The sequence below is a fragment of the Callospermophilus lateralis genome, chromosome 8 (assembly GCF_048772815.1).
Source record: "Callospermophilus lateralis isolate mCalLat2 chromosome 8, mCalLat2.hap1, whole genome shotgun sequence".
Taxonomy (NCBI): domain Eukaryota; kingdom Metazoa; phylum Chordata; class Mammalia; order Rodentia; family Sciuridae; genus Callospermophilus; species Callospermophilus lateralis.
In genome coordinates this window covers 81357279-81384752 of record NC_135312.1, presented here as the reverse complement: position 1 = coordinate 81384752, position 27474 = coordinate 81357279, and the positions used below count along the sequence as shown (strand labels likewise).

The window sequence follows — 27474 nt, the reverse complement described above, 5'->3', positions numbered from 1 at the left end:
GTTGTTTTTTTTTTTTGACATTTTCAGTCAATCTCTGTGATGACTGGGATATCATCATCACTTCTTGAAGAACTAGCATCTGAAATTATTATATTTGTAATTTTTGTTCTTTTGTCTCTCAAATACACAGAATTAAATCAGTCCTCTTTGATTTTCTGTCTGCCTTCTGTAAACTTAATAAGAAAAAATAAGAGTATGCTGGTTCCAAGCTTGCCTGTTGATGTTTGTTGGTAGGGTATTTACTCTTCTCTTCTAAACACTCTACTCTTCCTTCTCTCTTTTTCCATCTTGCATGGCATGTTGGGGCGGCAAGGAGTCAGAGTCAGACCAAGAGCAGGAGGAAGAGGTAATTTTATGATGGTGTCACTAAATAATGGCTGTGTCATTGCTACAATCACATGCGTTCTTAGAAGGGATAAACCAATGTTTTCAGTAATCAAGGGGGCAGAATTTCACTTAACCTCTCTGAGCCTGTTTTCTCATCTTGTGGATTGACTTCAGAGGATAGTTAAGTTTCCCTATAAATTTCAATCCTTTCTCTATGCCAAATGTACATTTCTCCAAAAACTATTGAACTCAATGGTTCTCAAAGGTTAGTCTGAAGTTGACTGAAGGTCAAAATTCATTTTATAGCAGCGCTAAGGTATCACTTGCCTTTTTAATTCCTATATCCTACCAGGCCATAGAGCAGTACCCAGAGGCCATAAATATGTGATACCATAGTAATGGAATGTATGCTTATATGTTATTGGGTCCTAGCATTTTCTCAGCTGTAATTTGTAATGCAGATATTTTTATGCATATCACATATAAACAAAAGTTCTTCCAGGAACTTCAATAATTTTTAGGAGTGTGGTTATCCTAAGATCAATAAGTTTGAGAATGACTGAAACCAAAAACTTTCAGGAGCATATCATTGATTACACTATAACAATGTTCTAATGGAGAACTATACACGGAACATTTCTCATAAAGTATGATCTTTATCAAGTGCTCCACGTGTGATCTCTCTTAACCATCCTATGAGGTGTGTATTGTAACACAGATGAGGAAAACAAGTCTTAAGGAGTTACCCTGAACAAATAGCCATTTGATTATATCCATTTTAGTATTTAATGCAAATATGTGTTTGTCTTGCTTATAAAATGTGAAAATGTCCAAATATTGTATCAGAAATGAAATAAATCATTGAAAACTCCTTATATTTACTTAAAAATGAGAGCTGATAGAAATGGGGAACTACTATTTCTAAGACAAATGTAATAATTACTAGTTATGGGGTTTTTAAAAATTTTTTATTTTTTGGTACTCAGGATTGAATTCTAAGTGCTTAATCACTGAGTCACATCCTCATCCCTTTTTTAATTTTTTATTTTGGGATGGGAGTCTTGCTAAATTGCTGAGGTTGACCTTAACCTTGAGATTCTCCTGCCTCAGCCTAGGATTATAGGCATGCACCACCATGCCCAGCTACATTATTTTTAATATACTTGTTTCTTTCATAAATGTTATTCTAATGCTTTTGAAACAAAAATATAAAGAAAAAATATAATTAATACCCTATACTCCTCAGCTTATCCAATAAGGCCTTGGTTCGGAGTATTCCCAGATTTCCCTTTGTCTGGTGTCTTGGCAGTGAAGTAGAACAGGAGGAAGGAATATAGACTCGTTGTTGTCCTATTCCACATAGTCACACACACATATCAACCGATGACCGGACTGAGATCATTCTTTCCCTAACTGCATATGCGCTTTCATATCCTCAACTTCCTTCCTGTACACAGTGGCCGTGTCACCACTGCTACTGAAAATGGTACCTGTACATATTGAAAGAACAATAAAACCATGAAACCAACTTTGCTATGTTCACAAAGGAATTTTACCCATTGGATGTATGATTTTTTAATTGAGTATTTTCAGAAGCGAATCAGGACAATAGACCCAGTTCATATTCTTTTCAGGGTTTAGAATGCTGACTTATTTTTAATTACAGTGCAGCTGCCTCTGTGGGACCTATCATCCTGGCATACTGTTGGTTATTTTCTTCTTTTTTCCACTAAATTGACACACGTTGTTTAATGTCAACTCTACCCTTTGCCTGGCCTTTTTCTTAATATGTATTTCTCATATTGATCACAACCTGGGTCATAGTTCCCCAAGAATAATAATTAGGATTTTTTTACCCCTAATATCTAGAAAAGAGATTTTTTTTTTTCCAAAGTTAGGATAAAAATCACTGAGACCCTCAGGAAAAAAAAAAAATGTAGCAAACAACTTCAACCTTCTAGCACGTGGTGTCACCCCATGTACATAATTACGAATAAGAGCTTATTATGCACATCAGGGGCTATAAGCAAAGATGCTATTTGTAACCATTCAATTTATGTATGTTTTCTTTCAGATCGATATGACATCTGAAAAAAGTAAGATTTTAAATAAAATTGGGTTTGTTTGAAAGCTGGCTACTTTAAAAAGAAGCATGAGTTAAAAATGCAAGCTAGTTGTTATTACTAACCACTGTAATAATTATATTTTATATTATTAATCATTAATATATATTTATAAAAGCAGCTTGGCCAGTTAAATTACAAATATGCCTAATTTGTGAGCTAATTAGCAGTAAAATGCAATGATTATTCATCTAAGCATTCACTTTCTTTTGACATCCCTGTTAACCCTGGTATGCTGTTATGCTTGTTTAGAATGCCACCCACTGTTTTGTCCATTTGTTAGCCTAACATTATCATCTCATTATTTTTTAAGCATTGATATGACAGTATCACTTTTTATATAAAGCATCAGGGACTTCTGTAGAGAGGGGTTTTTTTTGTTGTTTTGTTTTGTTTTGTAGGCTGCACCTGCATAAGTGATACTGTCTAATAGTTTTGAGCTGAAGCTAACTCCACTCACTCCATCCCTCCCTTGCACCCCTTACTGTGGTGAAGTGTAACTAAAATCCTTAGGCGGAGATCTGACAGACTTCTGTGAAAAGTTTCTGAAAAAAGAGAAATTAGAAAACAACTAGGGGTCAATAGTGCAATGATTGAAACCTCCTGAATGAAATCATGAATCACCACAATGGTTTATTATAGGGCTAATTTTAAATAATGATGCAAAATCCCAAACCTGACCTAGAACAGACAGAACTGATTTTTACAGACTTTAGAAGAGTTACCTTGAATTTATTTCAGCTTTATAATATTCAATTAGCATTTTAGTTTGTTGGCCTAATTCCAGTGGATACTCTAAATTCTTGCGTGGAAACTCAAGTTGAATTTAACCGTTTTTTTTTTTTTCTTTTATGTCCCAAATACTTTAGAAAAAGATACTAATTTTTAATGTTTACTGATTTTAAGATTTACATTGATTTACTTTATCTTGGATGATAGTCCCAAAAGGAGAAAACTCAGAGCCATGTTCAATATGGCCACTTGGCCCTATACTATATCTGTGGGCTTTTTTTTTTTTTTTTTAACTGCTAGCACAATATAATTTACTACTAAATTCTTGGAATGGCTTTAAGTGAGACTTACCCTCATGTTAAATCATTATTCAAAACTAGAATATTTGAGCCTCTGGATGTGGTTTAAATAACTGAACAACTCTGCATTGATATAAATCATCTTGATATATTATGCAGATTCACATTTCATATCGCCTCACCAAATAGAAATTCCTCCAAGAGAAGGCACTTTTGTTTCAATGACATATTATTGTTGCCTTCATTGACTCCTTTTTTTTTTTTTATAGGTGATTTTATTTTTTTTCTCTCTTATTCAGGACTATTGTGTTTATTTAAATGACCCTATTTTTTTGTTCCTGTGTACAACCTAGTAGGAATCAAAATTTTATCTATCCGACTCAGTTGTTGCAAAAGAAGAAAAAAATGTAACCATGCTGTTAGAAAGCCCTGGGTTTTCCTGAGTAGCTCCTAGATGTTGTGAATGTTTTGCAAATCTCAGATATACCTCAATACTGAGTTTTGTTTTAGTTTAAAGACAGCCATTAAATGGTCTTCGTGTAGGTACAAACTCTGTTGAAGGGACACTTTCCTAGAGTCTTTTCAGGATTAAATCCTAGAGGTTTGACCAACTCTTCCTCCTCACCATTAATGATGGTGGACCCCTACAATCTGTGCTTCAAATATACTTCATTCAGCGTTTGTTGTAGGGAAAGGAATATCCTTCACCACAGTAACGTTTTACATATTCGTTCTAATTCCTCACCATCCTCCTGCCTGTGCTTTCCCGCAAGGCCGCCTCTCCCAGCAGTTTTACTCCACCTTTGCTTTGCATGGAAATAACTTGGCTTACATAAACTGTGCGTGTGTCCCGTGTGACTGTCTCTGATTTGGGTTGCCATGCCTCACATTTTAACTCTGGACTCACATATACGTTTAATCACAGTGTTTTTTGGTTTTGTTTTGTTTTTCTGTTGTTTTTCTTTCCCTTCCTTTATTTCCCTCCTTGGTCTGTCAGTTCCGTGTCTAAACAAGGAGGTTGCTCCAAGGAAAGGACCATGCCTCTTAGCAGAAGACTGTTTGTTTCATTGTTAGGTGTGAATTTCCCTTAGGTGAAATGCCAGTTTGCAGCCAATTCAGATGTTTTCTACCATCATTGTGTATTGGCAGAACTAAACATGCTGAATTCCAGAGATACGTGATTTAAAAAACGTATGTACACCATTGGACGCGTTAATTCTGAGTTTGCTACTACTGGCTTTCACCTAGAGGGAATCAACTCTCTGCAATTTCTAATGCTTTTTTTCTCATTTTTTTCCACATGGTATTTTTCTTTTCTTTCTTTCTTTTTTTTTTTTTTCCAACATTGATCTGTAACATCTGAACAATCTTGAGATACCTCTGTGTAATTTCACTGCGTTGTTTCTTTGTTTTGATTTATGATGGTTTTTTTGTGAGTGTCTCGGTTATTTGTGATAGCTTTGTTGTATGTGTGGATGTGCTACAAGTGAGAAAATTAAGCAAGTTATTTCCTGCTCATTTTTCCTTTTCAGTTTTTTTTTCCGTTAGCCTTGCTTTGCTCTTGTACCTTGAGACCTTGTGGATCCACCATCCCCAGCCCATTCTGTTGCCCCTCCCACCACGGCAGGAAAAGACGCTGTGTCGTTTCAAAGTCCTGATTTACATTTGCCAATATCTTTTTTGATTTCCATTTTACTTTCAATGTTTTTCATTCACATCAAAGATGATGAGACAGAATCTACAGAAACATCTGTCCTGAAAAGTCACCTGGTTAATGAAGTTCCTGTCCTAGCCAGTCCGGACTTGCTCTCTGAAGTTTCTGAGATGAAACAAGATCTGATCAAAATGACCGCCATCTTGACCACAGATGTGTCTGATAAGGCAGGTTCTATTAAAGTGAAGGAGCTGGTGAAGGCTGCGGAGGAAGAGCCAGGAGAGCCCTTTGAAATTGTGGAAAGAGTTAAAGAGGATTTAGAGAAAGTGAATGAAATCTTGAGAAGCGGAACCTGCTCAAGAGAGGAAAGCAGTGTGCAGAGCTCTGCTCAGTCTGAGAAAGAACTAGTGGAGGAAGGATGGGTTATTGTCAGTGATGAGGAAATAGAAGAGGCCAAACAAAAAGCACCTTTAGAAATCACTGAATATCCCTGTGTAGAAGTTAGACTAGAGAAAGAGACCAAAGCCCAAGTAGAGAAAGATGCCACTGGGTTAGTGAACTACCTTGTTGAGGACCTCAATTCCTATGTGTCTCCTCAGGGAGAGAAGCCACAGACAGGTCACGATGTGGCCAGGGAGAAAAGTGAGGCTCCATCTGTTGGCAAAAGCTCGGAAAAAGAAGGGAAGGCTGCACCCCCCGAGGAGAAACAGGGCCTGCAGAAACCGCACAAACCAACCCTGGGAATAAAGAAGCCTGTGAGGAGGAAATTAAAAGAAAAGCAGAAACAGAAAGAAGAAAGCATAAACACGAGTGAAGAAAAATCAGAAGTTAAAAAAGGTAGTTCGGAAGAGTCACTAGATGAAGATGCAGGTCTGGCCCCAGAATCTCTTCCCACTGTCAAGGCCACCTCCCCTCTGATAGAAGAAACTCCCATTGGTTCCATTAAGGATAAAGTAAAGGCCCTTCAGAAGCGAGTGGAAGATGAACAGAAAGGTCGAAGCAAGCTGCCCGTCAGAGTCAAAGGCAAAGAGGATGTGCCCAAGAAGACCACTCACAGGACGCATCCAACTGCATCGCCTTCTCTGAAGTCAGAGAGGCATGCCCCAGCGTCGCCCTCCCCTAGAACCGACAGGCACTCTCCCCTGTCCTCCTCTGCGAAAAACGAAAGGCATCCTCCAGTGTCACCATCCGGCAAGACCGAGAAACACTCACCTGTGTCACCCTCAGCCAAAACTGAAAGACATTCACCTGTGTTGCAATCAGGGAAAACTGAGAAACACTCACCTGTATCGCCCTCCACAAAAGCTGAAAGGCACTCGCCTGTGTCATCCACAAAGACAGAAAGACACCCACCTGTCTCTCCTTCCACCAAAACAGACAAACGTCCACCTGTGTCACCTTCCGGGAGAACCGAGAAACATCCTCCGGTGTCACCTGGGAGAACGGAAAAACGCTTGCCCGTCTCACCCTCTGGAAGAACAGAGAAGCACCCACCTGTGTCAACCGCTGGGAAAACAGAGAAGCACCTCCCTGTGTCACCTTCTGGGAAAACAGAAAAGCAGCCACCTGTGTCCCCCACCTCAAAAACAGAAAGAATTGAGGAAACAATGTCTGTTCGGGAGTTGATGAAAGCTTTTCAGTCAGGTCAGGACCCATCGAAACATAAAACTGGACTCTTTGAACATAAATCAGCAAAACAGAAACCATCCCAAGAGAAAAGTAAAGCTCGAGTAGAAAAAGAAAAGGGGCAGACAGCAACCCTGAAGGAAACACAGAGAACAGAGACTCAGACAATCAAAAGAGGCCAGAGATTCCTAGTAACAGGACCTTCCGAATCCAGAAGGGGGGTCCGTGCCTCCTCGATAGGATTTAAGAAGGAGGATGCAGTTGGAGAAAAGGAGAAAGCACCCAGTCCCAAAACACCTGAACCCGTTCACCCAGCCCCTGAAGAAGAAAGCCATAGAGAGAGTGAAATTCCCAAAGAAAAAATGGTGGATGAGCAGGGAGACATGGACCTCCAGATCAGCCCAGACAGGAAAACCTCCACTGACTTTTCTGATGTCATTAAGCAAGAATTAGAAGACAATGACAAATACCAGCAATTCCGGATGAGTGAAGGGACCGAAAAGGTGCAGCTTCACTTAGACCAGGTCCTCACTAGCCCTTTCAATACAACCTTCCCACTAGATTACATGAAGGATGAATTCCTTCCGGCTCTGTCTCTGCAGAGTGGTGCTTTGGATGCCAGTTCTGAAAGCCTAAAACAGGAAGGCATAGCAGGCTCTCCATGTGGCAGCCTGATGGAGGGGACCCCTCAGATTAGTTCAGAAGAGAGCTATAAGCATGAGGGCCTAGCAGAGACCCCTGAGACAAGCCCAGAGAGCCTTTCTTTCTCACCAAAGAAAAGTGAGGAGCAAATTGGGGAAACCAAGGAAACCAAGTTAGACACGCCCCCAGAAACACATTCAGGAGAAGAACATCACCCAACCAAAGACATTACTGATGGTTCTGAAGAGCAAGGTGCTGCAGTCACTGAGGGCTCAGAGCCCTCTACTGAGTGCTTTCAGAAGGTGACCACCCCAGACCCTTCCAAAGACATAAGCCCCCAACAAGAAGGCAGCAGTAGTGTATCGTTAGCAAAAGAAACACCCAAGGCATTGGCGGAGGAAACGACTTGTGATGAAAGTCAGCTTACACTTGACAGTTCAGCTCACGAGACTCAAACTGATGGTGAGGCTCGGGAATCTACAGATGAGACAAAGTCCTCACCTCTGACCGATGCATCTGTAAAGACAGACACAGGAATTGCATCAAAGCCTCAGGGAGGCATTAGAAGTCCCCAAGGGTTGGAACTTGCACTCCCTAGCCGTGATAGTGAGGTCCTCAGCCCAATGGCTGATGAATCATTAGCAGTAAGCCACAAAGACTCTCTGGAAGCCAGCCCTGTTCTGGAAGATAACTCCTCACACAAGACTCCTGATTCTCTGGAGCCAAGTCCTCTGAAAGAATCCCCCTGTCGGGACTCTCTCGAGAGCAGCCCTGTTGAACCAAAGATGAAGGCAGGAATTCTTCCAAGTCACTTTCCTCTTCCTTCAGCTGTTGCCAAAACAGAACTCATGACGGAAGTGGCCTCCATGAGGTCCCGGCTGCTCCGAGACCCTGACGGCAGTGCTGAAGATGACAGTCTTGAGCAGACCTCGCTCATGGAGAGCTCAGGGAAGAGCCCTCTTTCTCCGGACACCCCCAGCTCTGAAGAAGTTAGCTATGAGGTCACACCCAAAGCCGCAGATACAAGTACACCCAAACCAGCTGTGATTCACGAATGTGCAGAGGAGGATGACTCAGAAAACGGGGAGAAAAAGAGGTTCACACCTGAAGAGGAAATGTTCAAAATGGTAACCAAAATTAAAATGTTTGATGAACTTGAACAAGAAGCAAAGCAGAAACGGGACTACAAAAAAGAACCCAAACAAGAGGAATCTTCCTCATCCTCTGACCCAGATGCAGACTGCACAGCAGATGTGGATGAACCAAAACAGGTGGATGAACCAAAACAGGTGGATGAACCAAAACAGGTGGACGAACCAAAACAGGTGGAAGAACCCAAACAGATGGAGAACATGGCAGGTGAAAGCCATGTCCCCGTGTTGGTGACTTCTGAGAGCAGAAAGGCTTCTTCCTCTTCAGAAAGTGAACCTGAATTGACGCAGCTGAAGAAAGGTGCTGACTCTGGCCTTTTACCAGAACCAGTTATTCGAGTGCAGCCTCCTTCCCCGCTCCCATCCAGCATAGACTCCAATTCCAGTCCAGAAGAGGTGCAGTTCCAGCCTATAGTTTCCAAACAGTATACTTTCAAGATGAATGAAGATACTCAGGAAGAGCCAGGTAACTCAGAAGAAGAAAAAGACTGTGAATCCCCTTTAGCTGAAGACAGTCACCCTTTTTCCACAGATGGTGCAGATAGAACTTATGATGATCTAAGCAGAGACACTGATCAGCCAAAAGTCTGTGATGGCCATGGATGTGAGGCTGTGAGTCCTACCTGCTCAACCACCCCCATCTCTTCAGGTCTCCAGAATTCTGCTGGTGACGATGTCGATGAGCAGTTAGACACCCACAAGGAATCATTCGCTCCCCAAGATACTCATGAAAATGACACAGGAGAAGAGCTTGATGCTCCTGCTGTGAAATCGCCACAGGGAGAATGCCCCAGTGAAAGCTATTCTTCTTTGTCCTCTCTGCCTCATTGTCCGGAATCTGAAGGAAAGGAGTTAGATGATGATCTATCCTCCACATCTTCCACAACAAAAGTGGAGGTCACGAAAACTGATGAAACATTGGAGAATATACCAAAGGACTGTTCTACTCAAGACTCATCTATTACCACTCAAACCGATAGGTTTCCCATGGACGTTCCAGTTTCTGACCTACCTGAGACTGCTGAAATCTACGATCCACATGTCATAAGCCCTTATGAAAATGTTCCTACCCAATCTTTTTTCTCTAGTGAAGAAAGCAAAACCCAAACAGGCACAAGTCACACTTCAAGTGATTACTCTTCTGAAGTATACTCTGTGACTACATCCTCTGTTGAAGATGTGTTAGTAACTTGCTCCTCTAGTACAACTGTTTCAAGCAAAGAATCTAATCCTGAGGGACAGAACCTAGAAATCGAATCTAGGCAAGAAAGTACCTTGTGGGAAATGCAATCAGAGAGAGCCTCCTCTTTAGAGCCTGGTGTACCAAGTACACCAGCAGTCATTAGTGAACAAATAAGCAAAGTCATCATCACCAAAACTGATGTGGATTCTGATTCCTGGAGTGAAATTCGTGAAGATGATGAAGCCTTTGAAGCTCGAGTGAAAGAGGAAGAACAGAAGATATTTGGCCTGATGGTGGACAGACAATCTCAGGGTACTACCCCTGACACCACTCCTGCTAGGACCCCAACCGAAGAGGGGACCCCAACGAGTGAGCAAAATCCATTTCTCTTTCAGGAAGGAAAATTGTTTGAGATGACCCGAAGTGGGGCCATTGATATGACCAAAAGGTCCTATGCGGATGAAAGTTTTCACTTTTTCCAAATTGGGCAAGAATCTAGGGATGACACTCTCTCTGAAGACATGAAAGAAGGGGTCACTGGAGCTGAGCCCCAACAGCTGGAGTCAACAGCTGAGTCACTAGCACTTTCAGAATCAAAGGAAACAGTGGATGATGAAGGCGAATTACTTCCAGATGACTTGAGTGAGGAAGTAGAGGAAATATCTGCTTCAGATACTCACCTTAACTCCCAAATGGGAATTTCAGTTTGCACGGAACCATCCACAATAGAGGCCATTGCTACAGGGGCTGAGGACCTCCCCACCATGCAAAGGGGTGATACACCTTCTCTGTCCAATGTGAGGCAGACACCTTGCTCTGACTCTCCAGAACCAGTTGTACAAGTTCAGTTAGATTTTTCCACAGTCACCAGGTCCGTGTATTCAGATCGGGATGATGATTCTCCCGATTCTTCCCCAGAGGAACAGAAATCAGTGATTGAAATCCCAACTGCACCCATGGAGAATGTGCCTTCCACTGAAAGCAAATCCAAAATTCCTGTAAGGACTATCCCCACTTCAATCCCAGAACCTCCGTCTGTAGGGGATGAGAGTGCATTTTCTGAAGATGTTCTATCTAGCCTGGATGAGGAAAGTAAGGAGCATGAAGCAAAACCAAAGTCCAAAATCCCCATCAAAGCACCCATCCAAAGAGTGGAGCAGTCGCTCTCACACCTAGATGCATCTCTTCAGCAGTCAGTTGCTCCTCAGGGACAGGGTGTGACAAGCAGAGCACCAGATAACAGAAGCAAATCCGAATCTGATGTTAGTCCAGAGGACTCAAAGACCAAATGCCCGGTGAAGGCCACAAGTGACACTGAGACAGAAACAGAGAGCAGAGAGGGGGCAGAGGAGCTTGAGTTAGAATCAGAAGAAGGGGCCACAGGACCAAAGATATTTGCATCCCGTTTGCCAGTTAAGAGCAGAAGCACCACATCATCCTGCAGGGGGGGCATGAGCCCCACAAAAGAAAGTAAGGAGCATTTCTTTGACCTTTACAGAAACTCCATAGAATTCTTTGAGGAGATTAGTGATGAGGCTTCCAAATTGGTGGATAGACTTACACAGTCAGAAAGGGAGCAGGAATTAGTTTCAGATGATGAAAGTAGTAGTGCCCTGGAAGTTTCAGTTATTGAAAATCTGCCACCTGTTGAGACCGAGCACTCAGTTCCTGAGGACATCTTTGACACAAGGCCCATTTGGGATGAGTCCATTGAGACTCTGATTGAACGCATCCCTGATGAAAATGGCCATGACCATGCTGAAGGTATTTGACAGCCACTGGGATTCCCTGTGCTACGCATGTCATAAATTTGATAGTTTTTTTTTTTTTTTTTTGTACCTTTGTTTTATTTGGTGATTTGTGTCTCATTTTCTTTAAGCTTTCCGTAGTGGTTAATGTGTTTGTGTAAGCCCTTTGTGTTTTGTGCTTTCTCTGTATACTCTTGTCTATGAAAACAATCTCAAGATTGAGTAATGAGAATGCTTATGGAAAACATAAACATATCCAGGCAATGAACTTGCCTTTCTTTATTTGCTGCACGTAAGGCCATGCAAGCTTTGAGTTTTGTTGTTCTGAAGTACCCAGGCTTAGCCTCAAATTAAGCACTTTTGCTATTGTGCATGAACATTTGGATTTTTGTTTCATGATATGAGGACTCACAACTTTTTTTTTCTTTGAATACTTCGAAATAATTTATACTTACAATTTTGTAATTATTAGGAAGCCATTTGCTCAAGAAGATTTCACATATCCAAAAATTCCAATTGTTGTGGATCTGTTTTTAATGCAGAAAGGTGGGATTTCAGATACGTTGGTAAACACTTTAAGCAAACAAATATAAGGTAAAAATATGCTTTCCCTTTACGTGGTAGATGAATGGAGAATGTACTCAGAAAAGATGCAGCAGACAACAAAAACTCAAACTTTGCACCATTTAAGTTGACTGTGAGGGAATGATGGCTCTTTGAATTGTAAAAAAGGAAACCACAGATGGCTTTGAGAAGTAGCCTCTGGTCTTCCAATATCTCTACAATGAAGGCTATTATTCTTAAATTTGGGTTATAAAAAATTTCATGGTACCATGGTCTAAAATGCTGCCCATCGATACATGGAATTTTAAAATAAATGGGAAAATTATAAATTAAGTAAGATATGAGCTTCCTTGGTAGCAAGCAGGCAGAAATTTGTCCCAAAGACATATATGCATACCAATCCAACAAACACGAACAAATGCATTTTCTTTTTTCCTCTCCTCTTCCGAGGTCATAGGGACCAAGGTAAATGTTATTTCTGACCACACTGGATAAATCAGGATGGTCTAAGCAAGCCATGACCAAGATCTCTTGCAAATTTATGATGAGATTTCTTTCATCAAGACCTGGAAGTGGTCAATGCCTCCATGAATAATACTAGATGGTTCTAGCCAATTATTCTACTTCTGCATCCCATTTATGATTACTCTGGTGTTTCTTGAGTAAAGAGGAGTGTCTTCTGGTGGGCAGTATTCACTCAGATAATTTAAAAGAAAAGTCCTAAAAGGACTATAAATGGACAGTTTATATAATTATTTCCAGTAAGTAGTCTTGATTAAAGAGATATGGAAGCAGATGGTTTTCATGAATCATATTAGATTTATTCCCCATTTCACCCCAGATATCAGACAAACACACAACTTAATATGATCCAAATTGGAATAGGTAATATGTGCTATCAAATATTTGGACAAGTAACTTCCTTCCTTTGGATGGTCGGTACATCGTTCCTCCCCTGTCATAGACAACCTTTGGCCCTTCTGTCTTTGACCTTCTGTAGATCCACAGGATGAGCAGGAACGGATTGAGGAGAGGCTGGCTTACATTGCTGATCATCTTGGCTTCAGCTGGACAGGTAAAACCGGGGTGACCCTTTTTTTTTTTTTCCCTGCAGAAAGCCTGCTTAGTTTAAATGATACAGGTGCAGTAACTAAGTGAGAATGGTCTTTTCCTCCTCCCTTTTCTTGAGAAAGACCACATGAAATAGTGAAAAGAACAATAAACTGTGAATTAAAAATCCAGCTTCTGTATTGGCAAGGCAGGCTTTTCATCATCTCTGAAATTTGGAATGACTTTAGATTTGAAGATCTTGAGAATAAACTAAAACTTCACCACTCCCCTTTGCAGTTGTAGATGGCTAAATTGAGGGAGATTATTATGTTTCAAATGATTTTATATGATTTTCATAAAATTTAATTTGAGATTTAACTAGGGCTTCTTATTTTAGATATTTTGTGTCAGGTATCTTCAGAGTAAAGGCACTAAAATTTGTTTGGGGTGAATATTGCAACATATATGAATGAGATGTTTCAATAACTTTTTGAAAAATGGAAATGTTTAAGTATAGAAATTGTATGTTAAATAATTTACTAAGGGAGAATAAATTATTAAATCAGTGTGGTTTATTTAAAAACCATGATTCATAGATTTTAAAATGATATGCTTTCATCTACTTGTGATTTACTACAGTATATCAGGATTATATAGTTTGTTCCTTCATTCCTTTCTTCCTTCCTTCCATTCTTCCTAAAATCTGTTTTGATTTCCTTTTATGTCATTTGTGACTACTTCATTGAGACAAACAGTATAAAGTTAATATTCTTCTTTCAATTTCTTAAAGATTTGCTAATGAATAGGATTGCTAATGAATAGATTCCATGTGCTAATAATTGATAATTTAAAATAAATAACTGGAAATGGGAAATAGCATTGCCTCATTTTAAACCATTTTAAAGTAATTTTAAATACCGATCAGTCTTATTTAATTGGAAAATTTAGAGGAAGGTATGTTATCAAATTGTCCCTGATTGATTTATTAGATAGGTAACATTCAACTTTTTTGTTGTTTAAATAAATATGCATATGTTTGGTGAAAGTTCAAGCCTTTATATCATCATATAGAAAGGGATAAAATGAAAAGTAAGTATGTCTCTCACACCTACTCCTGATCTTCTAGCCTCATGTCTCAACAGTAACTGTTAACACTTTCTCATGTTTTCAGAAAAAAAATACAATGCCTATATATATGCCTACTATTTAAAAGTTAGCAAAATTTTGTAAATTTTGCTTACTAATACCCCTTATAAATTTTCCAGTAGCATACATGAGCAGCAGCATAGACATACCTGTTATATTTTTAAAATAGTTTTCTAATTCTATTGCATGGGCATCCATCATTTTATCAATAGCCTTTGTTAATGGAATTTAGGTTTTTTTCCTCTTACCAGCAATAAATATTCTTGTATATTGGTATATTTTTATGAGAATGCCTGTAGAGTATGTCCTTAGAAGTAGAATTGTTGTGTCACAGATAATTTTTATTTTAAATGGTATTATCAAAATGACAATAGAAGCTGTCCCTTGTGCACACACCACAACCACACACCCAAACAGTCATGCAAAAGCATCCATATAGATGAATATGGTAGAATTTTAAGGAAAGCATTGTGGCTTTTTCCCTGGGCAAACTAATGCTTTCCATACCTATTATTCATATAACATGAAATCAAAGAAAGAATTTTATTCTATATATTAGACAAAGCTAGGTATTTATATCTAAGTACCCAGAAACAGGATTTATAGTACTTAAAATATCACCCAGGATGATTAAAAATGAGAAGTAGTCTATTTCTCCCGCTTTCCCGCATTTATTTTTTATTATTTTGGTAAGAGCATTAGTATTAATGGTCTCCTCTGCACTTTTGAATCAAAGGAACCTGAATTATACACATTTTATTATCACTGCTTCATATCTGCTATTTCCACTATGGCAATGATCAATTCCATACCCAGTTTTAAGGAAAGACCCATAATCAGGAGTAGAAAAGCAAAGAAATATGAATCACTTCTACTGTGTAGAAATAAAAGAACCCAAATATAGCACCTACAAAAGCACATGTATAAAATCACAAAGCAAGGTATAGTTATTCAAACTGTGAAGTCAGTGTGTTTACAAAGTAGTACCTTCTCCCCTAGAACTAGCAAGAGAATTGGATTTCACTGAAGAGCAAATTCATCAAATTCGAATTGAGAACCCCAACTCCCTTCAGGACCAGAGTCATGCACTGTTGAAGTACTGGCTGGAAAGGGATGGGAAACATGCTACTGGTAGGTACAGAATTCTAAGTAAAAAGTGTTAGGCTAAAAGTGGAAATCCTGGGGCTGGGGTTGTGGCTCAATGGCCATCAACATTTAAAAAAAAAAAATAAGGTGGAAATGCCTGTTCAACAACCCCATTCTTGCAAATTTGGTAAGACAATTAATTAACAAATACCATCCATTTGAAGTACTAACAATGAATGAGAACAAACTGTTGCCCTTTCTAAAACATGCATGTGGCATAAAATATCTTGCATTTCATGCCTGTGAATAATGGGAAATGACACCAGCACTAGCTGACAACAGGGATATTATTCAAGTCTTAAAATTACACAAATATTGGTATTGGATATAGTTTATTTATTGGTTTAGTAGTAGCATGCTCAGTTCCTGCTTCCTTTACTCCTAAATAACGTAAGTAGGGGGAAATATTAAGTACATTTTTTAATGTTATAATTCCTATGTGATATTCTGACCACATGGAGTAAAATGGGAGTGATATGGACCAGAGGTGCTTCTCATCCTTCAGCTGGGCTAAATTTGTCACTTCCTTTAATGTCTCCTGCAGATCTACCTTGAGACCTCTATACATACCATTGCTTCTGTCTATATGCTTTTTAGTAGCACTGTCATATTTAGCAAATAATAAAAGTAAATTTATTTAAATTTAAATTTCTGATGATTAGTTTACACTGAGTTGGTATAAATCCATCCCATGCAGTATTTTGGATAAACTTGTACCAAAAAAGTATTTTACCTGCAACTCAGATTGGACTGGGTGTCCCAAATGTTATCGTCAGCTCTACTTTTAGGACTTGTGCCTATGCTATACCATCTTTTGGTGTGTGCATGTCTCTCTGTTTGCTTTTTACCAAAGACACTTAATTAGTCTTTGGATGTTTCCTATGCAAATATCAGACATGTAGTCAGAAATTAAATGAAAGAGATTTTAAAAAGATAACCTCTCATATACAATAAGTGGATTTTCTCTACTATCTTAGATACCAACCTCATTGAATGTCTTACCAAGATCAACCGAATGGATATTGTTCATCTCATGGAGACCAGCACAGAACCTCTCCAGGAGCGCATCAGTCATAGCTATGCAGAAATTGAGCAGACCATTACACTGGACCATAGTGAAGGTAAAACACTGTGTATGTTGGCGGTAGAGGTATTGGATTAGGTATTGGATCTTCTCTCTCTCTCTCTCTCTCCATTTTTTGTTCTTAATTTGTTCTTTATAGATATGATAGTAGAGTATATTTTGACATATTATATGTACATGGAGTTTAACTTATTCTAATTAGGATCCCATTCTTGTGGCTGTATATGATGTGGATTACAGTCATCCATTCACATATGAACATAAGAAGGTTATGTCTGGTTCGTTCTGCTGTCTTTCCTTTTAGAAGATAGACCACAGCCTTTGGTGATCATTCATTTCCTTGTTACTTCAACTTTCCTGCCTGTTTAACACCCCCGCCCCCAACAACTCATACACACTGTTCATTCTTTTTTTTGTGTGTGTGTGTGCCATCATGGGTGACCCATTCAATTTACTTTCCTCGGTTCCTTGATGGCATTTTTGATACTAGTCTTTCTCAGACACTAAATTCTATTCTCACAACCTAGACTGTATCATGACCAATAACTGTTGTACTTCTGAGAAGCACACTACTTGAACCATTATACTTCACTTCCTCTTTTACCTCCACACCAACAATTCTTCAGACCCACTGGGACCTCCAGGCTTTGGGCCTACCGCCTTTTCAGAATTAAAGTTTCTCTAATTTATTGTCATTCCTTTGCCTGCTCAATCTCTTTCTCTCTTATCTCTATTTTATACCTTTTCTTCTTTCTTCAGACCTCCAATACTTCTCCTTATTTATTCCCAGCTGATACCCACACTTCAGATTTCTTAGAGAGATAGGTTATAGGAAAATGTCGGTATTTTTCCATCCCAAGATCCATCAAGAGGAGTGCATCATGACGCACATTATACCTTCTCTCCTCTTAGAGTGGATTAAATTTCCTTGCTTTTCTAAAGCCACTATTTTTTCCTTTTGTCCTGGATTTGATTTTCTTTTACCCAATCAAGGACTTCACTCCTGCAAGTACTATTCTGCTCCTTGCAACTGGACTATGCCCAACTGCATTAAATCATGTTTTAACAGGTCTGTTCTTAAAAAACAAAGCAAATGAGGCTGGAGCTGTGGCTCAGTGGTAGCGCATTTGCCTGGCTTGTGTGAGACACTGGGTTTGGTTCTCAGCACCACATATAAATAAATAAAATAAAGGTCTATCAACAACTAAGAAAAAAAAATATTTTTTAAAAAAGCAAATAACCCCTTTTATCCTCTGTATTTCTCCATCTATTTTATAGGAAATTTTTTCAAAAGAGCAGTCTGAGTTTCCTGTTTCTCCTTTTCTTCCCACTCTCTCAAGAACTGTTTCTATCATCCACTCCAGACCAATTGTTTCTCATTGCAAAACTCAATGGGAAATTCTAAGTGTTCGATTACTTAATCCTTTAGTAACATGTGCACAAATAATTAATTCCTTCTTGTTCTCTTTGCTGTTACCTGAGCACCTCCAGCATTCTGCTTCTTCAGGGTCCTGGAGCTTTCTGTCTCCTCCAACCTGGATCCACAGAACCTTTTCTCTCTCACTTTTCTTTGGATCACTGCTCAAATATCACCTCCTAGGGGGAGTCTTTCCTGCCTCGTCTATCTAAAATAGCAGCCCTATTTGTTCTCTTCTTTACCCTGGTTTGCTTTCTCCTAACATTTATCATATGTACAGATTTACAGAAATAGAAGTTCAGGAAGGGCAAAAGCAGCCTTTTCTGTCTTATTAAAATCTGCAAGATATCCAGCCTCTCAACAGCCCCCACTACATAGTTCATCTTCAATATACATTTGTTGAGCAAACAAATAAATAGGTGAATGTCATTCACTCCTCTGCTAAAGCTTTTTCAATGACTCTTCATTGCCTTGGGTAGCATGAAATGCCTTAGCCTGGCATAAGACTCTACTAACCACAGAGTGTTGTGGTGAGTATTAAACAAGTTAATACTTACAAAGCACTGAATTAATATTCAGAATGTATTAGTAATTTACTATTATTGATTCGTACTCTTTTTTCAACTAGATTCTGTGCCTAGATTATATGGTGAATGTCTGTTTATCATAAGTATTTCAAACAAAGTCCTCTGTATTTCCTTTCCAACTTCTCAGATGCTGAGATGAGGATAGTGCTCCCACATTTAGTGACTGCCAGCCGTGGCCCTGTCACTCTGCATTTGAACTGACTTCTCCTCCCTTTATGTGATCAACCCCCTGAAGGCAGACACAGCATCTTATTCATCTTTCTAACCCATGGGCCTGTCTCAGGACATGGCACATAATAGCTACTTAATAAATGCACATTTAGTATAAATGAGTTTTGATTAACCACTTAAATCATTCTCCCCATCAGGTTTCTCAGTACTTCAAGAGGAGCTCTCCGCTGCCCAGCAGAAGCAGTCAGAGGAGCAAGCTCTTTCTAAAGAGAGCGAGTCCAGTGACCACCCTCCCATCGTCTCTGAGGAAGACATTTCTGTTGGTTATTCCACGTTTCAGGATTCCATCCCTAAAACTGAGGGAGACAGTGCAACAACAGTACTTTCTCCCCAAACACACAAGGAACAAGTTCAACAAGATTTCTCAGGGAAAATGCAAGACCTGCCTGAAGATAAGCAGGAATACTTGTGAGTTTCAAAAGCAAGTCTGCATGCCAGTACCATCGGGGGGCCAGTTTTAAACTATTGCCAGTCATACTGTTTTCAGTAATTTTAAAATATCCCTCACCTATAACAAATGACAGAGCTACATCAAAAGAAAAGAAAAGAAAACCTGAAACATTTAAAATATTGTGACAGTGTATGTGGGACAGACCTGTTTGAACTTCCAGTTCTGTGACCTTAGACAGTCCCTAAGTGCTTTGAGTCTCCATTTCCACATCTGTAAGCCATGACCACATAGACACTTTACTTATTTCACAGAGAAAGGTCCAAGACATGCCTGTGAATGCATTGTTTGAACTATAAACTTTTGTGTCGACAACACAGTCATCACTTGTACAGTTGCTGCACCTTGTCTGCTCTAGAATGTTTCCAGTCTGGCACTCATTGTGCCTTGACTGGTCTGGAGCATGAAGAGTGACGGCAGAGGTATGGCAGCATTTATAAAACTAAAAATACACGCAAATGATTCACACAGACCACAAGACCATTGACACAAGGATGGGGTGAGAAGGGAAGTAAAAAGAGGTTTTTCTAGAAAACTTCTGGCTAAGGAAGCTCCAGAGTACATTGTAGCTCAGAACCTGAGCTCTGGGCTTTATGGAAGCAAAGGAGAAACAGAGCTGCCTAAAAGACACTGTTGTCCAGAAAAAGAAAACTGATCATGAGAAAGACAAATGTGTCCCTAACTCTGAAATCTGAGAATAGTGTGTCACGAGGCAGCATTACAGCATTTCCTTTGTCATTATGTGAGTGTTGTTTGGTGGCCCTGGAATGTGAGAAGAGGGTAAAGTGGGTAATGAAGTGATCTCTCCTTCCAGTGAGCCACCCCTCCCATCTGCCTGTAGGGAAGAGCGTAAAGTTGAGGTCAGGAAAAGATGGGAAGAAAAGAAAGTGCTATCAGAGAGGCACTGGGTATTTGACATAAATGCCCAAAGGGCACAACAGAAATTATGCTTAAAAAAACCGGAGCAAAGATTTTTCATATTTCGAAATTGGAGATTAAAATGGTTCATTGGAGTAACTCTAAACTGTCAGTAGAAAAAAAGTTTCAGTGTCAACAGATCCCTCTGTTAGTAATATTTTTTTCAGAGGCCCAATAAAAATTTCCTTTTAGTTATGATAATTAGATTAACATGGGGATTTATTTAATTCTGCCAATGTTTCATTCTTACTTTAGAAATATTATTTACAAAGCATTATTATGTGAAGCTTCTCAAATCCTCAAAATTACTGACTTATTGAAGAAAAAATAAAAGTTTAATTTATACTACTTTAGAGGTTAGAAAACTGTCATTCACTTTTGGATAATTTTTACCTTTGGAATACATCACTCTCCATCAATGCTACATCAGTGAGCCATGACTCTAGGGTACATATCTCTCTCTCTCTCTCTCTCTCTATATATATATATATATATATATAAATTTTTTTTTTTTTTTTGGCCAAATACACAAAACCCATCTTGGCTATCATGGACTATGAATACTAGCTTCACCTTTTCTTCCAGTCCTCTTCCTCAAGCAGGGGAAATGTAAATGCCCCATATGTATTATTTGGCTTTTTTGTTCCAGTGTGACCACCCCAGGTACAGAGGGGTCAGAGACTCACAAGGCCACAGCAGAGCCTGGCTCTCCCAGCAAGACTCCTGAGGAGATTAGTACCCCTCCTGAGGAGGAGAGGCAGTACCTTCATACCCCAACGTCCAGTGAGCGGGGAGGCTCTCCCATTGTGCAAGAACCTGAAGAGCTCCCAGAGCCCAGGGAGGAGGGCTCCCCACGGAAGACCAGTCTGGTGATAGTGGAGTCTGCTGATGACCAGGCACAGACGGTGGAGAGACTCGATGGAGATGCAACTTTTGACAAGGCAAGACTTTCCTTTCTCTCCGTTTTCTTGCTCATCTGTAACAAAGCTGCAAACCTTCCTCCAGTTTCATTTCTCTGATGGTTTTATTATTTCAAAACAAAAAAATTTTGTCAGATTAATTAACCTAAGCTTTGGGAAACCCTCAGTTCTTTTAAAGTCTGAGAAACAATATATCTAGGAGAAATGGCACACAGGTCCAGTGCTAACTACTGGACCAAGAGTCATAATTTTATCACTGGAAACCTTTTGCTAAATGAAAAATGAATACCATGGTAAAATGATAATCTTTGCAAAATTAGTAAACATGTGTGGGCTAGTGATAGAGATTAGCAGAGTTAGGTAAGTTTGACAGCTCTGGGATGTGCTGGGCCAGAAGTCTTGTGACATCGTCACTGTCTGGTAATGAGCAGACAGACTGAATATCTGGTGGCTTTAGCTCCCAAAGCAAACTTTCCTCAGTGGAGGACAGATAATTTCCAAATTAGATTTTCTTAGATTTATTTTAGGACTAATTTAGCAAAAGAACATTTTGCCTAAATTTTGCTGTTTCTGAATGTCCAAATGACTGACTGTGGCATGAGATTTTTCATGACACATCCTTTGTTATTAAATGAGGTTTAAAGTTGTTAATAAATTTCCTAAGAAATTTATTCTCAAAATGCAGCCTATATGGTTCACATACTTCAGAATTAACTGGGGAGCTTGATCTCCCCTTGGACCTCCTAAATCAGAAGGAACCCCAAGAAGTGAAGAGAGAGCAAATCTGCATTTTAAATAATTTCCCAGATGATGCTCAGGCACAAAGAAGTATGAGAATCTGTCTGAATTAAACTTAGTACAAAATAAATTAAATTAGATGTTGTTTTTTCCTTTTAGAAAGTAACAAATTTTAAAAGCATTTTATACTTAAAAGTATTTTTCATCATAGGCCTAGTAATAAAAGATTTGTTATATGAAAGAATTGAAATCTTTTTTGGGGAAAGGAAATACAATATCTTTGGATTCAAGATCTACATTTGTTTTAATTCACTATCAGGGTAACATCTGCTACTAGGATTTATCTAAAGTCATAACTAAAATTAGAAAAGATCCAGGCAGATGAGAACTGTGTCCTGATTTTGGCAGTTGTTTCAAAGAATGAATTCATTTCATGAATGGATTTTTATTCCAAGTTTGCTTTGCACAGAATTATTCATCTCAAGTTCTTGGCTTCAATGAATACTAGTAAAAATATTTCAAACATGTTCTCTGGGCTTAAAAATTACCAAATTTAGCCTGAAATTCCATAGGCAAATAAGATAAAGACTTAAAACTATTATTTGGATGAATTATGTACTTCATCTATTCTCTGCATATAAATAAATTTTTATGTCATTTTGCATTCTACATACTGTATACAGCCCGTACCACTTATTCTTGATGAATCTTCAGGTATCTCTCATCAACTTCATATGTTGACATTTACACTCTTATGGTCATAACTTGGGCATCAATTTTGGTTACTTTTCTTGTAGACTATATTTCTAGGCAGTAGGTTTCTAATTGTATTTCAAGTAAAATTTGGCTTGAAGATATATATTCTTCCTTAGCAGAGAAAAATGTAGAGCTATAATCTGGGTATTTTAAAATATGTGTTTGTGTGTGTGTGTGTGTGTGTGTGTGTGTGTGTGTGTGTGTGTGTGTATTTTTTGTTTGTTTGTTTTTGGTACTGGTAATTGAACCCAGGGGCAATCCACCACCAAGCCACTTCACCAGTACTCCCTCCTTTTTTTTTTTTTTTTTGGTTTTTTTTTTTGAAGAAGGGTCTTGCTAAGTTGCTGAGGCTGACCTTGAATTTATAAGCCTCCTGTCTTAGCCTCCCCAGCTGCAGGGATTACAGGCATGAGTCTGGGGAATTTTCTCTTTTTTAAAAAACATCATTCCATTAGGAAAGAGTAACTTCATATATGACTCTTAAGACATATGTTCTTATTTAAAATTATGTTCTTAGCCTCAACTGGCTTTAGGTCAAACTCATTAAATCTGATTGTTCTCTTCATTCTTGACTTCTTCGAAAAATAATTGTTATTTGTAGCTTGCCTTTTTTGATACCAGGGAAGTACACAACTGACTAGACAACAGCAACAGGAAATTTTGGCTTCCTGCAAAAAGTTCTGTGACAAACACCAGCTATTCCTACATGTGTGGGTTACTCATCCCAAGTTTAAACACAACTTGTCCATGACACAACTTGGATCCTATGTTTACACCTAGTTGTTTATGTAAAAGAAGTCATGTGGGCAAAATTTATCTCTTTAGACAGATTTTTGAAAGATGGGTTTTCTGACAGTTCTCAGAATTACAGAATTTTTTTCAATCATTGCCCCCCTGAAGCCTGAGCCTACTGCACATTTGCTTTTACCTCTGCTAACTTTTCTACCAAAGCCTCCATGAACAGCATTCTCAGAATACAGTGGGAGCTAACGGAGAAACCAGTAGGGAAGTCATTCCTTAGAATGTTAAAAAACAATGCTTCCATGCTTCCACCAGGAGCTAACAGAGGAATTAGGTGAGCTGGAGGCCAGCTCTGATGAGGAGGCGATGGTAACTACCAGGGTTGTCCGCCGGCGAGTCATTATTCAGGTACCAGTTGTTGAATTACTGCACGTCAGGGACGGTTCTGTCTTTGTACCCATAGAGAGTAACCCACCCAAAGCAATAAAAGCTCGGCATGCTCCATAGGTAATGCATGGCGACTTGAAAGCAGATCCCTTTAACTTTCTTATTTTGTTTGTAAAGAAATGCAGTGTTAATGACATTTGCAGCCTACCTCCAAGAGCGGGAGCAAGCAAGAGCAAGATCTGGCTTCTTCAGTTCCTTCCACCTCACCTCTTGCTTATCTGTGTTTGTTTTAAGTTTTACCTAACTTTGATCAGATTCTCCTAAGCATGTTACTACCCACCTGCTTCTGTTTTTTATTAATCAAACTATTTGACAGGAGTTTGCATCTCAGCAATGCTTTTCCACATTGCCTTTGGTTTTCTAACATTCCTCATTTTATAAACACTTGGAAGTAGTTCCTCAGAATTTCAGCCCAATGCTGAAATGACCCTTTTCTCCCAACTGTTTAGGGAGATGATATGCCTGACATCCCCCCGGAAACAGTCACAGAAGAAGAATATATTGATGAGCATGGACACACCGTGGTGAAAAAGGTACTGTCTAGGGTCTCCTCACATGGCTATTTAAAAATCTCCTCAAATTTTCTGTTTCAAATCTATCAGTGTTGCTGTTCCTTAACTCAAAAATAAGATACACAAATGAAATCTATTTCAGGTTACTAGGAAAATCATTAGGCGGTATGTATCCTCGGATGGCACAGAGAAAGAAGAGATTACGATGCAGGGGATGCCACAGGAACCTGTCACCATCGAGGAAGGCGATGGCTATTCCAAAGTCATAAAGCGTGTTGTATTGAAGAGTGACATCGAGCAGTCAGAGGTGGGCCACACCATTCTTCAACACTCATAGAGAGGAGCACAGCAGAGCTCAAACACGATGGAGGACATTGCTCATATTGGTCCCACTTCCTTTTATATGGCAGTCTGCTTATAGTTGCACATTCCTTTTTTTTCCCCCCATGATTTGTATAATAGCCATGAAGAAGCTTGGCAGCCATTGTACTCATTGTCTTGTGTCTGATCCTTTTCATTTCTGTTGTCTTTTTAATTTATAGTTGACCAGGACAGAAATCTAAAAGTCAAGTATTAAGGTCCCTTTTGCTGGGCAAGGATGTTAGGAAGAGGCATTACATACACCTATGGTGCTAGTGTGTGATTGGGACACCAGCCTTCTGAAGGTCACTTTAGATAAATATTTGATCTTCCAACTTCTGCATTTCAGGGCCACTAAAAGCAGGATCCAGAAACTCCTTGATTCATAGTTTTATTTCTTTCTGTTTAACTTCCCAGTTTCAGGGACATGTTTACTCTCTTGGACATGTAATTTGTGAAATTCTCACCGTTTTACAATCCTTCATATCCTCAAAATATAACTATGAGGTTATCTAGAAATCTACATGTCAGTTTCTCATGTTTTTTTGAGTTCCTCCTTTGGGGATTAACTTTATCTAAATGGGCCAGATGAAACCATTTGAACGTGAGAAAAGAGAGTTCATCCATTGATTGCTCTATCTGCATTACACTATGTAACCAGTCTTGCTCACAAAACTGATTGATTAATTTTTATTCAAGTGATATTAAGTAGGGGCTATGGAGATTTATCCATTAAACAGACATTGCCAATTGATTATAGTTTACTTTTCCCAAGCTTCCTCCTCTTTTCTACATACTGTTTTCTAGCAGGTCAGCATATAATATTGTAGTTACTGTGCTTTGTTTTTTTAGAACAGAAAAACTAATTATTTGTTACATTTTAGCAGTCAGAAAATGTATTTTGTGTGTCCTTCATTTCATTAGGTCACTTTGTCTGAACCCAGCATTTTGTCCAGTGCCTCACAATTTCAGGCTGAGCCAGTAGAAGGCCGTAGAGTCAGCAAAGTTATTAAAACAACTATGGTGCGTGGAGAAAGGATGGAGAAACATCTGGGGGATTCTAGTTTAGCCACTGATCTTCCTTCAGCCAAAGATGACTTTGAAGAGGTATTAGAAGCATCTTTTTGTTTTTCCTTTTACTTTTTTTTTTTGATGTGCATTTTACGTTTACTTTGTGCTTCAAAAGAAAATTGCTTGTCATTTTGTCATTTCATGCACAAATTCATGGAAGGGAAGAATGCGGCATAATCAAGAAAGCAGATTCCCTGTTCGAATAACTCGTATGGTGAAGTGATGTTTCCTCGGCTTAATAGTGTTCATCCATGTCACCCTAAAAGCTTTTAAAAAATCTAGGTAACCAGGATGCACTTCTGCAAAATTAGAGTCAGAATCTAGAGCTGGAGCATGGTCATCTGTAGGTTGTATAAAGGTCTCAGAAATGTTCTGTACTCCTAATAAGGGAAAGAAATAAAGATGTTACAAATTATCTTTGCTAGCTAATATTATCAACATTGCCAACTATAGACATTAAAAAATTTAGATATGTTTTATAATTGTTACTTTAAAATCCTTTAAAATTACTTATATTCTGGTTTCAGCAATGAGGAAATAGGTCCACAGTGGCAGATCCACAGCAGTAAGCTAATTTGACTTTACATAAGCTGCCTTAGAATTTGGTATCACCCTTGGCATGAATTGACCTGAAGCTATTTTGACATGAAATCTACTTTCTTAGAGTGAAAATCCATATGTTTTTTTCTATTGGTAACCATTGGGTTTGATTATAGGATGCTATCTCCACCTCCTCTGAGATGTTAGTTATATATAGTTTATATATCATGTTACCTTTCTAAAATCTAAATTCTGAAGCACATATAATGAAGGATTGGTTGGGCATGAACAAACACCCACAAGATATTTTTACTTTTGAAATACTTAGAAGTGAAATGCTGTGGGTATATCGTCGAATACACCTGCAACATATATTGAGATTACCTAGGAAGACATTTGTATACTAAAAACAAACCTTATTTAAATACTTTTAGTTTTTCACATTTAACAACTGGAATCCTAAAATGATAATCCTCGAATTTTCCAAGGGTAAATTCTCTGAGTTATATCCTGGCCCTTGTTTCTGTGTTTGTCCCTGGTCATTATATTTATTCTCAGCATCTTTTCAGTAGGAAGGAATGGGGTGAAGGGAGGACATTAAGAGTCAGTCAATATGGGCACAGGTAAGTTTCCTAAAGTAATATAAACAAATCTTCTTCACAAAAGAGAGAAATTTTCAGGGACTTGTTAAGTAAAACTCAATTAGATCTGCTGCTAGGAGTTATTTCTACTTATCCTTTCATATGTATCTTTTCATACTATGAATTGCAAAGTGGTAGATCGTGTTAAAGTCTATGGTTTATACTGAGTTGTGTTTTATTCTTTTTTTTCTTACCTCAGGCTTTGAGTTACACAGGTAGCCACATGAAAGTCCACTTTCCCAGTTTAGTAGAGAATGAGATCCTGAAAGAGGATGGATCAATAATTAAAAGGTTTGGGTTAGCATGGGGTGATGCTTTGCCAACTAACACCATCATTTTTTTTTTCAATTTTAACAAAAGAAGGGCAGAGCCCCTGTGTAACCCTAACCCCCACCCCCCACAGGAAGTGCCAACTCTCCTATATTATGAAGCTTTGGTCAGGTGGTACCTGCAGTGCACGCTGATGCTTTAAAGGTGATGTTGAGGCCTAGTGATGGTGAGGTGAGATGTGTGCTCACACAGTGTGATGCTCTGGGTTTTAGCAAGTTGTCAAAGTCATTGAAATCAGCCAGCTAGGTTTCCCATTGTGTTGATGGATTTGGAGAAGACACGAGGGGGGATCTCATCAATTGCACACACAGTAATTTTGTGTCCAGGTACCTGCTGCTCAAT

General features: G+C 38.9%; 1 protein-coding gene across 13 annotated transcripts in view; it reads left to right on the top strand.

Moving 5' to 3' along the window:
* Ank2 (ankyrin 2) overlaps window positions 1-27474 on the top strand; it is a 227041-nt gene that overhangs the window by 194591 nt on the left and 4976 nt on the right. For 7 of the 13 annotated variants that reach the window (XM_076865199.2, XM_076865198.2, XM_076865197.2 and 4 more), the window contains 11 exons: window positions 314-346; window positions 2402-2423; window positions 13050-13124; window positions 15245-15376; window positions 16369-16512; window positions 18848-19118; window positions 20726-21017; window positions 24128-24211; window positions 24333-24497; window positions 25475-25657; window positions 27002-27093. In XM_076865199.2, coding sequence (XP_076721314.2) covers window positions 314-346; window positions 2402-2423; window positions 13050-13124; window positions 15245-15376; window positions 16369-16512; window positions 18848-19118; window positions 20726-21017; window positions 24128-24211; window positions 24333-24497; window positions 25475-25657; window positions 27002-27093 — 1493 coding nt within the window. Of the gene's footprint in view, window positions 1-313; window positions 347-2401; window positions 2424-5204; window positions 8675-8746; window positions 11502-13049; window positions 13125-15244; window positions 15377-16368; window positions 16513-18847; window positions 19119-20725; window positions 21018-23546; window positions 23640-24127; window positions 24212-24332; window positions 24498-25474; window positions 25658-27001; window positions 27094-27474 lie in introns of all 13 variants that reach the window. The other 6 variants (XM_076865195.2, XM_076865192.2, XM_076865200.2 and 3 more) reach the window with 2 other exon arrangements.